The 16,363-nt window shown below is 32.1% G+C and overlaps 1 protein-coding gene across 1 annotated transcript; it reads left to right on the top strand.

The window, feature by feature from the left end:
• Positions 1-5,297: 5,297 nt before the first annotated feature.
• LOC105177247 (myb-related protein 306) lies at positions 5,298-7,133 on the top strand. The gene is made up of 3 exons (XM_011100320.3): positions 5,298-5,710; positions 5,895-6,024; positions 6,201-7,133. Exons 1-3 carry the CDS (start codon positions 5,578-5,580, stop codon positions 6,931-6,933), a joined length of 996 nt encoding a protein of 331 aa, XP_011098622.1. The 5' UTR covers positions 5,298-5,577; the 3' UTR covers positions 6,934-7,133.
• The last annotated feature ends 9,230 nt before the right edge of the window (positions 7,134-16,363 follow it).

Below are 16,363 nucleotides of genomic sequence, written 5' to 3'. Positions count from 1 at the left end.
AATGCCGTGTGGAATGGGTGTTACACGCTTTTTGCACATCGCCACGCCTAACTCAATACTAATTGTGGCGATTCAGGAATAATTAATATAAACGCAAGTTATTTGTTCATTTCTCGCTCTTTTAAATTCCCGACAATGCTCCTGTTCCGGCCTACCAAATCTTTGGGTGTTTTTCATGAGGTGGAGTCCAAACGCACGCACAACATTATTTTATGTATGACTAATTATAATAATTGAAGAAAATGGGGGTAAGTTTTAATTATTTCATAATCTTTTTTTATTTTTTGTCTTTTGAATTTTTTATTCATTATGAAAACCAATCCACATTTTTTTATTATAAAAAATTCAATTTTATTACTAAAATAATGTCTTATGGGGCTTCCTTTCGTGTTCCCGCTAATCAACATTGTATAGAAAAAAGAAGGATGATTATATTAAATAGAAATTTTCTTACACGACAACATCAAATATTTTATTTTTCTGGTTGGATGTACAAAATCCATATGTACAAGATACTAAAAACAAACATTAGACTATTAAATAATATAATTATGATATTCATTTGTGATAGATAGTGCAGACTGTAAATCTGACTTAAAAGGGTGTTTGGCCAAACTTATTCAAATTGTTTTAATTATAAATTCCTATTTAGTATATATAGTTTAAGAGTTTAAAAATATTAAATTTTATTTTAAAAATAAAATTTTAAATTATTTAAATAAATAAAATACTAAAAAAATTATAAAATATTAGAGTATTTGGCATAATAAAACTCGTTATATTAAGATCATGAGAAGAAAAAAATCCACCAAAACATTATAACCTAGAATTATATCACAAATATTCCTACCTCGGCCAAAAGATAAAGATTAAATATGACAAAATAAATGAGGGTGTTTAGGTCTCTTAAAATATTAAAATTTAAAACTTCAAAGAGCCTATAATAGAAGATTGGTCGAGCTTATTTTTTGAAGTAGATTATAACATTTCATAATATTTTATTTTGGGATTTTATAAAAATTATGAAATGATTTACTAGAGATTACATGCTAAGGCAAACACCCTCTTATGGTCGACTTTCGGGTTTAAGAATTAATTGTGTTTCTGTGTTGAGACCAATTTTTATTGGGCCGACAACCGATAATTGGGTGGAGGTGGACTCAATGCCCATAGCCATAGGATTTGTAGTTGGAGTTTTACTTTAAAAGTTGAATAAGGGCCATGTTGGGTTTGGACTACCTAATTAGTTGTCCCAAAACAGCACTCTAATTTTGTGTCTGGAGTATCAATCGCAGTTATTCATGAATGTTTGTTTCAAGTGGATCTCATGCAAAGGGCCAGCACCCCGTATGTTGCGAGCATGCATGTTGATCTGCGATACCTAAAAATTATATTATTATGACTTTAAAATTTCGAATTATGAACTTTATTCATTTATTTTTTCTAGAAGAGGTAAAAAAAATGATACCTTTATATTTTACTTATTCAGCACTATCAAACCTCTTGGACCATGTTTGATTTACGAAGCTTGATAAATATATTTCTAATGCTCTAATTTTTAAATAAAAAGATATTAGTAATTCATTTTTTCAAACATATAATGGAATTTTAGCAAAAAAATATAAATTTTTTTAAATCTACTCATTCAGCACTGTCCCTCGGCATACCCCATGTTGAAGTTTGTTGGTTTACAGTGCTTAAAATTATATCACTAGAAAATATTTAACATTTAGTTATGACAAATTGACATCATGCAATGGTTGTTGGCTATTTATTATTGTTAAAAGTCATGACAAAAATAATTGGGATAATTACACTCTCCTCCCCTAAGGTTTGCTGTAATTACACATACACTTTCTGTAGTTTGAAAAATTACATCTAGTACTCCAGACGTTGCTTTCATCTAACAAATAAGTCTCTCATTAGTCAAAATTCACTGAATTTGCTGATATTGACAAAAAAAAAAAAATTGAATGAAAATTGATATCTACCTTTGACTTATTACTGACTTATTGCAGGTCAAATGTTTTTTTTCAAACTAAACTACACTTATAATGGTGAAATATACCTCTTCATATACATTAATACGTGAAGACGAATTACAATAATTTGATCATTAAAAAAATATTTGACTTACTATAAGTTAGTAATAAGTCAATCATGGGTAAATATAGATTTTTTTTTAATTTTTTTGTTAATATTAACAAATTCGATGATTTCGACAAACATAGGGCTTATTTGTCGGATTGAAGCAAACTTTAGGGGTGCTAGATGTAATTTTTTCAAATTATAGAGGGTTTATATATAATTACGCCATACCTCGGGAGAGGAGAGTGTAATTATCCCAAAATAATTTTCATGAAAGATAATCTAAATTGTTGTATCGATTTTTCTATTAACCATAAATAATTATTTACTACGATTTTAATCCATAGTCAATAATAAATTTTCTTCCAGTTATTTTATGACTCTATATTTGAAGTACGGACTTTATCCATCTATTTTTCTAAGAGGAGTAAAAAGTATGTGAAGTTTTAGTAAGAATATAATATTTTTATAATTTATTTGTTTAGCAGAACCCTCGCCAACTTCCATGTTAGCGGCACGTTTACTTTGTAGAGCTTGAAAATATATTTCTACGGACGTTATTAATTTATTTTCTTTATGAGGAGTAAAAAGTATTGGAATTTCCAGCAAAAAAATACGAGTCGTTTATAAAAAATTGCAATTTCGGACCGTAATTTAGGGGGCTGGAACAATTTTGGTCCTGCACGAATTAATTTTTATAATTTAGTCCTGTTTAAATTTTGGTCCCATCTGGCCGAAAAGCCCCAATTATAAAGGTTATGCATCCAACACATGTGTTTTCTCGATCAAAAAAGGCTAACATTGCCAAATCTTTAAAGTTATATGAGTAAATTGCAAAATTGTTCATACACAATTAAAATTGCCACTCCCTACATTACATGATGAAAATTGTATATTTTCCCCTGCAGAGTTTAGATATAGACGACTGTGAAGCTATACGTGGATCAGTCGTGACGACTTCCATGTTTCACTTCTGAAAATATATAGTTCGAATACGGATTTCTCTCAATCAGAAAATGAGAAAAGATGCTTTCTGATCGACGCCTTTTCAACTTTCATTAGTCTTGGAAGAATTGATATACGATAGTGAGAAGTAAATTATCAATTGACGTACATACCAACGTATAAATTTCTTCCAATGTCATCAATGCACTACTGTCCGTGAAATATTTCTTTTATTTATTTTTTATCGTATTAAATTGTTCAATATTATATATGGTATTTATCAACTGATTAATTAATGTCACAATTAATTCTTCATCATCCTGCGGTGGCAAGTATTAGACTTCGCAGTGTTGCCCAAATCAATATTTTTCTGATTGAAAATTACTGTTATTAGACGTACGAGTAATTATTTATCTTACTAAATATATGAATATATTGTTAATTTCTTAACAATATGTTAATATGATAATGAAATAAATAATTAAATTCACTTAAAAAATGAAAGAATTATCATACTGGGAATCGAGTAACAGTGGTAGGTATTAATGAGGATTCTTTAATACTACAAATAACTGTGTTTGAATCGAATCTATATATATATTATAACACTAGCGTACCCACCAATCAACATTAAGAAAGTACAGTAAATCAGTGGACCATCGCCGCGTGCTAATGTTTGCTTATTGCCTGTTCAAAACATGCTAAACACTTATTAATAATATATCAAAAAGAAAACATCCATCATCCATCAATTAATATTATCCCCTCCCTTCCCTTCCCCAGGGTTTCTTCAACAGTATCTTGCTTTTCAAACATGCTGAGATTGTTGTTCCCGGATTTCGGTCCTCATACAGCTACCAACACTGATAAATCATGTTATAAGTAATACAAATTAAGATAAGGTACAGCTGTTCAACGAAGAATAGCAAAAATTAAGAAATATTGTTCGTAAAACCATGAGATTTTTATTTTTATTTCGGATAGTCGAGTTCTTGTACATATGCATATATATATGTGTGTGTGTGTGTCTGAATCCACACACGCAGTTATTACTTCATTGGCATTTTTATCACAATTGATTTTGTTAGAATTAAGTCTTGATCTTATTAATTTTCTAATCTTGGTCCGGAAAATCTAAATTCAGACTTAGGGCGTATATATAAATCCCATAAGTAATGGTAAAGTTAACAGAATATATATATATACCACCTGCCCTGCTGAATAATATATAGGACCCAATTAGTGTTAGCATTTGTTTCAAACACTTAAACTAATAAACTTTTGTGAAGCTGTGATTACAATATTGCTTAACTTAGTTACTCCTTATTTGAATTATAATTAAGCTAAGCTTCTAGAATGGATATTGACAGAGGTCCTCTCCTGCAGGATTGATAATTTGGTTGATGATGGTCGTCCCCACCACCATAAATCCTCATTTATTTGGCCCACATGCACCCATAGATATATCCATCAAGATTGAAATCTCAATCAATTCAATAATAGTCTGTGAATCGTGTTTGAATTGGCAACAATTTATATATATATATATATATGTGTGTGTGTAGATTTGGATCTGATGAGGGTCTCGACGCCAGCACACAGACTTCCCTTATCATATTATGGATGATTATAACAAAAACCAAAGTTTAATGCACTGTTGTTGAATAGCATTTGATGGGCAGAAACCTTACAATTGTCGTGTTCCATGTTTTTTCTTTGAATGCATAGGACTGCGGAAACGTTTTTCCTAGTAATTATGTGTAATTTTGGTTTTGGGTGGTGATCAGCTGGTTAATTAATTAATTAAGCATTATCCATCCTGTAAATAAAAGTGTAAGAGGGATTAATTCCCATATCATGTTGACATAATATCAAAGGTGATGCACAAATTACAATGTACATAGAGAAGAAAAGAGCAAAAAGGAAAAGGTTCTTGAAAACAACTTCCCATTGAAAATAGGAGGAGAGTAATTGCAATTTACAATTAGACGCATCAGTTATTACCACAGTAAGCATGCAAACCTTAATTACTACTTTGACGTATTTATTGTGGAGAGAGAGAGAGAGAGAGAGAGAGAGTAACATGCATTAACATTGTGACTTTGTGAGGGAAAGAAATTAGGGAAAAGAGAATGGGCGAAATTAGGGTTTTTTTTTTTTCTTTTGCAATGTGCAGAGGGGCAAAGGACATTGAATGCAACGCGGTTTTGGTGAGGCAGCAGAGCGAGAATAGAAGAACATATATAGCTGACTTTAGGGAGTGGATGGTGGGAGTAAATGCATTTGCTGTCAACTTTTGACTCTAGCTAGCTCTTGGAGTCCATTGCTTTTTTTTCAGGTCAGCGTCATCATTTAGAGAAACAGTATAGATCTGCAGCAGCAGCAGCTGCTTCTCTCTTATCTACTACTATATATGCAGATCAAACAACCTTAGCCCATTAGACCTTTGTCTCTGCAGTTTCAAACAAGGAAGAGAAAATTAAGTAAAGAGAGAAAGAGAGCAAAAAGATAAATAATTCAAGTTGAATCAGTGGATAAGTGTAAATGGGGAGGCCGCCTTGCTGTGACAAAGTTGGAGTGAAGAAAGGGCCATGGACTCCTGAAGAAGATATAATGCTGGTTTCATATGTTCAAGAACATGGTCCTGGAAATTGGAGGGCTGTTCCTGCTACTACAGGTCATAATCCTTTTTCCTTTGTTTTTTTCTGTGCAAGCTACCTACCTACCTACCTTGTTTTCTACTTCTAAACTTTGCTCAAATACATCGCTTTTTTGTTGTGGGTTATTGGATTTAGAATATTTTTTTGTGAATTTTGGTTGAGGGTTTGCTGAATTTGTATTTGTGTTTGCTTTTTTTCCAGGGCTGAGGAGATGTAGTAAGAGTTGTAGATTAAGATGGACTAATTATCTTCGACCTGGAATTAAACGCGGTAGCTTCACTGATCATGAGGAGAAGATGATTATTCAACTTCAAGCCCTTTTAGGCAACAAGTAAGCTTCCCAGGCCAGCTAACATATATATATATATATGTGTGTGTGTGTGATCATACTTAATTTCCAATTGTAGAAAGAAGTCAGGTTTGGCTTTGGGATTAACGTTCAAGTTTTCAGTATTAATTAATAAACTGCAAAACTAAACTGATCATCTTCATGATTTGTCTTTGCAGATGGGCTGCCATAGCCTCTTATCTCCCTGAAAGAACAGACAATGACATAAAAAACTACTGGAATACCCATCTGATGAAGAAGCTCAAAAAGCTTCAAAACGGGTCCAGTGGCAGTGATCACAAATCCGGAAACGATCATGGATTCTCCTCAACTTCACATTCAATATCTAGGGGGCAGTGGGAGAGACGGCTCCAGGCCGATATCAACACTGCCAAACAGGCCCTTCATGATGCACTATCATTTGAAAACAAAAGCCATTTGCCTGAATTGCTGGCTCCTTCCAATGGCTGCTTTTCTAACACAAACCCTGATCACCAGGCATTTTCCTATGCATCAAGCACTGAAAACATAGCAAGGTTGCTCAAAGAATGGGTGAAGAATACACCAAAACATGAAGAATCTAAGTGTTCAAGTACTCAGGATTCATCAAACAATGCCATGAATTATATGGATTCCACTTGTAGTGAAGAAACTCGTGCTCCCAGCACTGCAAGCAAAAGCGGGATCGATTTATCTGAGGCATTTGATTCCTTGTTTGGTTTTGGGACTTTTGAATCTTCAAGTCCTGATGAATTTTCAAGATCCACTTCTCCTAGCCTTGTTCAGGATGAAATCAAATCCGACCCGAATACACTTGCCCCGTTATCCACGCTGGAGAGTTGGCTGCTCGACGATCAAGGGAAGGATTATCTTTCTAATTTCTCATTTGATGAGAATCCGGACTTATTTTAGAAAGGATAATTAGGATTATTATCATATATATGTTTGGTGGGAAAATTGATTTTTTTTTTTTTCCGGGATATTTTTTGTTCTAGGCGCTGCTGACACTAAGCATTTTTTGCTTCACTTTTTTGTCCAGTCCATGTACGGCCGGAAATATTGATGTTAAATGTTAATCATCTTCTAATCAATTTAATTAGTCATGTATTTAACAGCTAGCAGTGTATATATTGTCTATTCGTACTAGCTAGTTTGCACTAAGTAGTAATACATTTCATTTATCCTAGGTTAGGGTAATTATGTCTTATAAAGCTGTTCGTGCATAGTTTCTTCCACATAAATCTGGCAATCAATCCTCAAATCAGTAGTCTGTGCCTCAGTAGTGAATGCGAGTAACGTAGGGACGGATGGAATCATCACTCCACTTGCTTCGCCCTATAACCAAATCTGAATTATTTATAGCAAATTTAAGTGGTTAATCAGTAAATTGAGGGTAAATATCTGATTTTTTATTCAATTTTTTTTTTTTGTTATTATTAGTAAATTCGATAAATTTTTACAAATGAAAGGATTTAGTTGTTGGACATAAATAAACTTCAAGAGGTTTTAGGTGTAACTTTTCAAACAATGAAAAATTTATGTATTATTACACCAAATCCAAAGAGAATGCAGCGTAAAAAATACCTTTAATTTAAGACATTATCATATTACATCAAACAATTCACAAATTCATTCTATATTCCTCACTACAAAGGAGTGATATTTCGACGCGAGTTAATTCTTTATTGAAAAAATTATATTTTTGGTCCTGTAATTATAAGTCATTAACAAGTTTAGTAATATAATTACTCTATTTACATGTTTAAGTCCTTTTTTTTCTTTGTTTGGTGAATTTAGTCTTATGTTGATAAATTTGATCTCTTTTGTATTGGAGTAGATTTCAATTTTTATCCTACAACTAAAAGTTGTTTGCACAACATGACTACATTTGCCAAAAAAGACCAAATATAAGATATTCAAAATTAAATAAGTCAAAAATATTGACAAAATATATAAATAGAATAAGTTGCACGACTAAAAATATTACCCAACTATAATTACAAGGTCAAAAATATAATTTTGCCTTTTTTATTTATGTTCTTTCTTTTTGTTTCTTCCTTTATCTCTCTAATTTCTATATATATCTCTTGCCCACATCTGGGAACTCATTATAAATTTCACTATTAGAGCAATATATAGATTTTTGCTTGTTTCCACTTTCCGATATCATTTAGGTATGTTGAAATTCTTTCCCACTAATTCACATATTTCAGGGATAGAAAATTATTAAGACAGAGATTAGAGGAAATTAATATTCGTGAGATATATTGTTGAGTTGACCTAAAAATGATCAATAGATATAAATAGTTTCAGCAAATTCACCTGATTAGTAGTGTTATTTTGAACGTGACTCAAATTCACCTTATTAAATAGTTGAAATATCGTTTATTTGATAATTAATAGATAGAAAATGAAAGTTCATCCCATGCGTTATTAGTAGCTAGTGCCGTACATGTTATGGCGTGTTATAGAATATAATAAAGATCAAGATCAATCATGATAAATGGAAAATTTTTATTCAAATTAAGTTTGATTGAACAAAAAATCAGTTATAGAGCAAGTGTGATATACTTGTCATGTAATTGGTCATGTTCTCTGAACCGTACAACAATCAAGCAACAAGTATATTGCACTTTATCATGCGATTAATTCGGATCGAAACAAATTTGATTTGAGTAAAAAATTTACATGATAAAGATATATGATTCCAATTGAATGCAACGACCTCTCATCTTCTTCTTCTACTTCACATGTCTCTCAATTTGCACTTTAATAGTATTTTGTGTTGCTATCAGAGTTCACAGGGTACACCATTTTATATGGTAAGGAATTATGGCTTTCAGTTTCTAATTATTAATTCAGAAAATACTGAAAATATGTGGGCAGAAATGGGCTTCCAAATCTGCAAGATTGCCTTAAATGCTATACCCAGCATGTGAACTCTTTTATTAATCCTTTCGTCCGTGGAGGCACGCAAACAATATTCCTTCCCCCAATCGCTACCACTTCCTCATATGCCACTTAATTTCATCACCATTTCTCTATATTTATTAAGTAGCTACATCCACCTCAGAGTGATCATGTCACACACTTATCTATATATACAACGTTGTTTAGGGTTATTTATTAAAATTTAATTAAATGTGTAATACTATCAATACTTATCGTATTATAAAATATTGACCGTTTTGATTTCATGAACATCACATGTTTGTCGTTTAAAAAGAACATGCATGTTTGTTTGTAATCAATATGTGATGTGCAGTTGAATCGTTAGCCCTCTAGCTAGATGAGGGGTTCTGGATGGAGACACGTGGCCTCGTTCTTATAAACGGTGCAAAATCATATATGGCATTCGACTCATATATAGACCTCACGAGTTTGTCGCTAAAGAGATGCCTCTCTCTAAGACAACAGTACGTACAGATGCCTATGAATTTATAAGGTAATTTAAACGGGAAGGCTACCTATTTAGTACACGTAGCAGCACCGAGATTTATTTTGATTTCTAAAAGTTATTATTTGTTTTAATCTTTGTTTCCACGTACATTTATGTGTCTGTAATTTCATACTAGATGTTTTCATTAATAAAAAATAAGGGATAAAAAGAGGGGGTAGTATGATTTATGATTGAGGAATATTGCTCCAGCTTTCCTTAGCTTGATGACAAAGCAGAAAGTAAGGATGAGCGAGAGAAATAGCAGGTTAATTGTGATCACATGGTTTGGGACCCGTATTGAGCCAATGGCAGTGCGGACGCAGACGGTGCATGGACAAGATGAACACAGACAGAGGCATGTGCATCCTTCACCTTCCAATTCTATGCTCTCTGTCAACTCCTGCATGTGCCTATACTACCCTTATTAATTACTTTGATTTTAGAATAACTACATCTCCCCCAAATACCTAAATAATAAATAATTTTGGGCAGGCCTGTTAAATAATTTAATGGGCCCGGCCAGTTGGGCCATGCTACATTTTCGGAGTTTTCCGGTACAAATCCAATAAGGGCTCTATTTGTTGAAGAATTTTACACCTAAATTTAGGTGTACGGGCTTTGTGGATTTTAAGACCCAAAACTTCTATTGTGAAGCCCACTTCACTTGGACATGAATTTGTGGGTTTTATAATATCGTTTTTCTTTTGTTGTTCTGTTTTGTAAAACGACGATAATGTTGTTTCCAGAATTCAAGAAATTCAAAGAATATCGGATTTTTTTCCCTACTTAGGTTGGTTATATTATAACTAGACGAATCACCCATGTAAATTTACCGGGACCAATTCTCAAAATAGGTATAAATGGAATTGCATAGGAGTCTTGCCATCATTTCTTTTTAGTTAAGCAGTTAACACATTATAATATCAAATATTTACCAGCCGAATTTACTGTATTTTTCCTTTTATGTATTTAAATAATCTAAAAAATAAATATATGAAATACTTCTCATGATTGTTTGTAGAATAATGTTTACCAGTAAAATCTTTTGTTTTTTTATGAATAGTATTTGTAAAAAAAAAATCAAGATAAGGGCTACATATATTCTTTAAAATTGGTATTTTGAGTTTTAGACTATAATTAATTTTGTATATCGAAAGAAGTAATGAATGCAGCCCCATAACATTCTTACGTACCATAAAAGAAAATCTACATCCACTGTAATAACAAAGATTGGAGGGGCAAAAGAAGAACATTTTCAAATATTTAGGTTACGAAAATCTTGAGGTATAATGAATGAAATGAATTTCTGAGTTTTGGTGGTCCACGCACGAACGTTAAATTGGTACCCCTCACAACTTTTGTGAAAAAGAATTAAGTGGTGAATTCCTTAAAGGAAAATTTGATCTAAAATTTGCAGAAAACCCGTCCTGGATTCCCAGTTGTCAAGAGGGATCAATCAACACTGCATTTCCTCATTAATCTAAACAATTAAGACCACGAAAATTAATTGCATATGGTCACGTCTTAATGACATGGAAATTGATGGGGATTTCTGTACTCCAACTCAAAGAGGAAAAAGGGGGTTTCCTTACAAGCCTAAGATGCTCTATAAATAATTAAATTAATGGTCCCCATAGATTTTGATGATAATTAGGGTTGGGTTGGTGAGAAGCAAAGTGCCTCCTCATCTTTCACTTTCCTTCTCCAAATCACACTCACATTTTTCCTTTAATTAGGTCCCTATCAACCACATTTACTCCAAACCATCTCCTAATTCATTACAATTTAATCATCCCATAAAAACTCAAGCAATTATTTCGATTTATGCGTTTCACTCACTTTTACCTCCTATTTTCTTGACTCCACAAATATGAGGAAACCCATTCTTTATCACCAACTCCATGCACTACCAGTCCTAATCAACGCTTACCACTCATCGTATCCATTATCCTTAATCACTTTACTAATCATAATTCCATTTTAAAAGTTTGTATTACTTCCGATTTATGGCAACTATTTATACAAATCAATCACTGAGAAATTATATGTTTCGCCCCGTTACTTAGGACATGTATATTTTAAGTCTAATTACTTATAGAATTCTCAAAAATAGTTCCCAAACTTTAAAATAACTTCTCACTCTGGAAATGAGACCTTAATTTGCAAACTATGGGACTGTATATAAGAATATTTGATAATCTCATAAGTAATAGGATTAAGTTATAGAACGAAAAAAATATATGTATAATTCTTTCATTCTTTCACCTAATGATCACCTATTTAGAGGTGTTTGCAATAGCTTTGTTTTCAGCTGCAGTGTGAATTAGCTACGAAGAAAGTTGTCAGTCAGCAGGAAAAAAAGATTAAATATTTGGACAAATGATTTAATATTTATAATTTTAATACAATTGTAAAAGTTAGAAGGGAATTCTCATAGCTTTTAGCTGATCAACTTAATTAATTAGATAGTTTAAAAGCAAAAGGTGGATATAAATAATTTTTTTACTATCTCCATTAAATTAATAAATATATACCCTTATTTTAAACTATTACAAACACCGTTTAGTACCCCTAATTTAATAGGCCGGACCAAGAAATGAGCCCGTAATAGTGACAGCCATGACTCTACAAGAGGCATTAATTAGCTAGGATCGAGTTCCACCTATAAATATTCGTGACTATTTTATTAAAATCTTTGATATTAAATAGTTAGTAGTTCTGATCAAGTGAAAACTGAGGCATCATTATTAAAAAAAAAAAAAGAATAATTGTAAGTATGAGTCCTGTAAATATGAATTATTCAATTTATCTACTCATTTAGTATTTTCTTATATATATATATATAAAAGTATTTGCTGATATCAATAATGTAATAACAAAACAAAAGTAATTTCGTTAATTGCTGATTTGTGAGCTGAGATCTGAAGAACATAGGATTATGAAAATAAAATTATAATCTATGAACATAATTAACGTTGGTTGACTAATTTTTTAATTAGAATTAAAAAAAAAAATCAGAAGAGGGAGAAGAGAAATAGGTAGCTAGGGGTGGGGTGTAGTGAACAGAGGAAGGGTGGCCCGCAGCGCACCAGATGTCTTAATTACCTTCTAAAAACATAATTAAGAGTCAAATGTAATTACTTGAGGCAAAAATACTTAAAAGACGAGAAGACAGAAATGACATGAAAGATGGTACTGTATGATGTGCTTTCCTTTTAAATTTTTAATCCAATCCCATTTAGGGAAAAGATATAGCAGGCGCATGTGCACCACCACCACTATGCATATATATCATCTGTCTAATCTCATCTAATCATCCACTCACAATTATCTACCCTCTCCTTAAATCAACCTTGTATGTTTTATCGCTATTATATATATTAAAACTTATAATCTCTAACATAAAATCCTCAAGTTTGTAAAAAATGTTAATACTTATAATTTTGTAATAAATGTAAACAGATAATATTCTGAAATGTGGTTGAGTTTTCCGGGTGCATATACAACATTTCGGCTTGTATAGTTTTTGCTTCTGTGTTATATATAGTTGAACTCGAGTCATCAAAAGGATAAGAGCCACAGTCTATATTAATAAAATAAAAAACATAATTATTAAAAATTAAAAAATAAAAAAAAAAGACAGGACAAGAATTTTCAGTGAGCTGAACTATAACAAACTAGCTAGCATCGAATACACTGCCCGTAAAATAGAAAAAACCCCTATTATGGGAAAGATGTCTAAATAAATCATTTGAAAAAGAAAGCAACATACGTACCCAAAATTGGTTCAAGTTTCTTACGAGTTTGAAGTTAGATTTGGATTTGATATTATCGCATGCGCATGAAGGTACACTTAGACGCACTATAAGAAATAATGCTAATAATTATGATAAATAGCAACAAATTTAGCAAAAAATTCATTTATTAATTAATTCATATCAATCTTTTTTTATATTTATTGAATCATTTTTTTGTAGTCATGACGACGACTTTTTAATCAAATAAAATACGAGTCAAATGAAGCTAAGTTGATAAGTATGTCATCAAATTTGGCGCAACTGCGATATAAGAAATTATAAAATTATGAAGAAAATATATTGTAGCTAGGTTTATATATATATATATATGTATTAATAAATGATTGATATGAGAGTGAAATTTGAAAGGTAATTAAAATAGAATATTAGTTGGGGGATGATAAGGATAGGTTTTGTTGACTAGGAAGGAGTTAGGTTGTGGTGAAGGCATTAATTGAGTTTGGGTGAGTAGAGGTGCAGGGGCTTAGAACATGCCATTACCAGTATCAAAACACAAGAGTAGTTGATTAAGACACACGATAAAGCCACCATCCCTATTCCACTACTATTACCCAACAAACGGCCTAATATTTTGGCCCTCTATATACGTATCCATCCCAATATTTATTTTTGCTTTGTACCTTCAAATTTATTATATTACTATATATATATTATTCATTTTGAATTTTATCAAGAAAATAAAAATTAAGACTACGCTTTAAAAATACAATTTACAACATTTAAAATATTAGTGAGGATCAATCCATGTCCAACTTTTGGTATAGATCGTATTCAACATAGCTACTTGATGGGGGTACTATACGTCAAAAAAGTACTTCATTTAAAATTGGGAATAAAAAAGCTGAGGGACCCCTTGCAAGGCTCATGGAAGGTTCGAACCCTGTCTATCCCATTTTTTTGAAAGTAGTTAAGTTAACTCTAATCGCGTACGCCGAGCTTCAATGGATTGTTGTGTTAAGACGCTCTTGTGAGAGATAGGGATAACAGAGACAAGGAACCACCGTCCCTTCGAGTAGGGCATAGGTGGCTACGTCAGAAAAACCTTAGATCTACAAGACTGACTTCACGCTCTCTAGAAGCTCACAGCAGAGGAAGGTAAAGTAATTATTCCTCGAACATAAAATCAAAGAAAATAAAGATATTGTTCACCGGGAAGGAAATTGACTTCCACAGCGAAAGGGAATACTTAACCACGTCTCGAGTCCCAGTCTCCTAGTGGTGGGATGAGTGACGTAAACAGGGGTAGGATACTCAAACCCTACTCGCCCAAAGACCCGCAACCCGGCCTGAACGAGCCCGTCGGTCTCTACCGCAAGATTGCAAACAAGAAACTTCAGGATGATGACACGTGGCCCAGATAATTCCGTACAAGTAAGCACTATAAATAACTCACAACTGAAGCATTTAAGGCAAGACATCTTTACGCTTTCTATCTTGATTATTTCTCCAAATTGCATATTTCGTCCTCGAACATAACTATCTTGAGTGTCGAAAGATTTTAATTGAGAATAAACTCGACTAGACTAACATGATTGTTTCATCCTCAGAACCCATCTTCAATGTCTGGATTGAGATATAGCGTTCTACCTTTCTTGAGTTGGGATAACATATTTCAAGCTCGTTCACTACCTACCTAGACTCAATTTCTTCATGACTATTCTTGAATTCTGATTTCTATTTTAATTTGTTAGTAATCAATTTTCTGCTAATGAATGTGCTTAATTACCAAAAAAACATAAAAGTCAAATGCCTAGCCCAAGATATATATATATTAATTATAAATTTGTGATTTTGGTGGTTTAATAACCGAGCATGCACGCGCGCACGGTTTATCTAGCTAATTAAAGTTGTGATGGAATATTATGTACACAACAATACAATAAGATTTGGGTATCTATCTCGATGCTGCTGAGACGAGGTATATATGTAGGTACATATATATAGCCCTATCGGGCATATGTGTGATTGTGATAGAATATAACTAAACTAATATTCAATGAGAGAATGTATCTGCTACCTCAAAAAAGAGAGAAAATTCAAAAAATCGTTTCAATTTAGTGATCTTTATAATTGAATGAATCTGGTTGAACCGTACGTGTAAACCACATCACTGAATCACAACAATAAAGAAACAAACAAAAATTAAATAGGCGATCCACACATATAATTAAGTATTGCATGAATAATTATATATATATATATATATATATATATGATAAAATTATAAAAGCAGTACGTACAGTGGAGGCGCCACTCTATAGTCTAGCTACCAAGTAGATATACAATTTAAAATTTCAAGCTCTGTAATATTAATATATATATATATATATATGTGTGTGTGTGATTTTTCATAATTATAAATAAAAATTTATTATTTAAAAAAATATAAATACTCTGCTTTAATTAATTATTGTTTAGTAAATAAACTCTTATAATGGGTTGTCGGTCATCACAAAAGAGATAATTGTTAGATAGTGATTAATTTCAAAAAGTATTCGTAATTTTTCAAAATAATAAAAATTATTATATATAAAAAAATCCATTATAATTTAGTGATATATAAATATTTGAAATAGATGGTGAATGGTGAGTGGTGAGTGGACATTATTATGATAATGGAAGTGATGTTTGGAAAGGAGGAGATGAGTTTTGTAGAAGTAGTTTGGTGAGGGGAGGTGTGGGCACAGAGGTTTAGTTAAGAAATGAATTAATCCACGTACATTCCTTCTCAACCAAGTCTTTGCGCTTTACCTTTAATTAGTGTTTAGCATGCATGGGATGGGATGATGGGACCAGAGCAGATTAGGTTTATTAGCTCCTCACTTCCCATTAATCAAAACAAGTTATGGGCCTAATCAAGCAATAATTAAAAAAGGTGGAGAGGGTTTTGGCGTTGCACATTGCTATATATGCTAATAAACACTTTCCCATTGTAATGTAAGCTAATTAATTAATCAGTTGCGCCATCAATTCACAACCACCATTCCATAACATTTTACCTTCATAATACTTTTAAACTGTTTCCCACTAATTAACTACCACTCTCAAAACATTAATGACTTTTCTTTAGAAATTAAATAAAATA

The sequence above is a fragment of the Sesamum indicum genome, linkage group LG9 (genome assembly GCF_026168435.1).
Source record: "Sesamum indicum cultivar Baizhima isolate 11 linkage group LG9, ASM2616843v1, whole genome shotgun sequence".
Classification (NCBI taxonomy): domain Eukaryota; kingdom Viridiplantae; phylum Streptophyta; class Magnoliopsida; order Lamiales; family Pedaliaceae; genus Sesamum; species Sesamum indicum.
This window is presented reverse-complemented; position numbering and strand designations above follow the sequence as displayed.

Bases quoted from the DNA above. Each gene is read 5' to 3' on its own strand.
- LOC105177247 (XM_011100320.3), top strand. From the start codon at position 5,578: ATGGGGAGGCCGCCTTGCTGTGACAAAGTTGGAGTGAAGAAAGGGCCA. The intron at 5,711-5,894 runs GTCATAATCCTT...CTTTTTTTCCAG, and splicing joins GGCTGTTCCTGCTACTACAG to GGCTGAGGAGATGTAGTAAG. The intron at 6,025-6,200 runs GTAAGCTTCCCA...TTGTCTTTGCAG, and splicing joins CAAGCCCTTTTAGGCAACAA to ATGGGCTGCCATAGCCTCTT.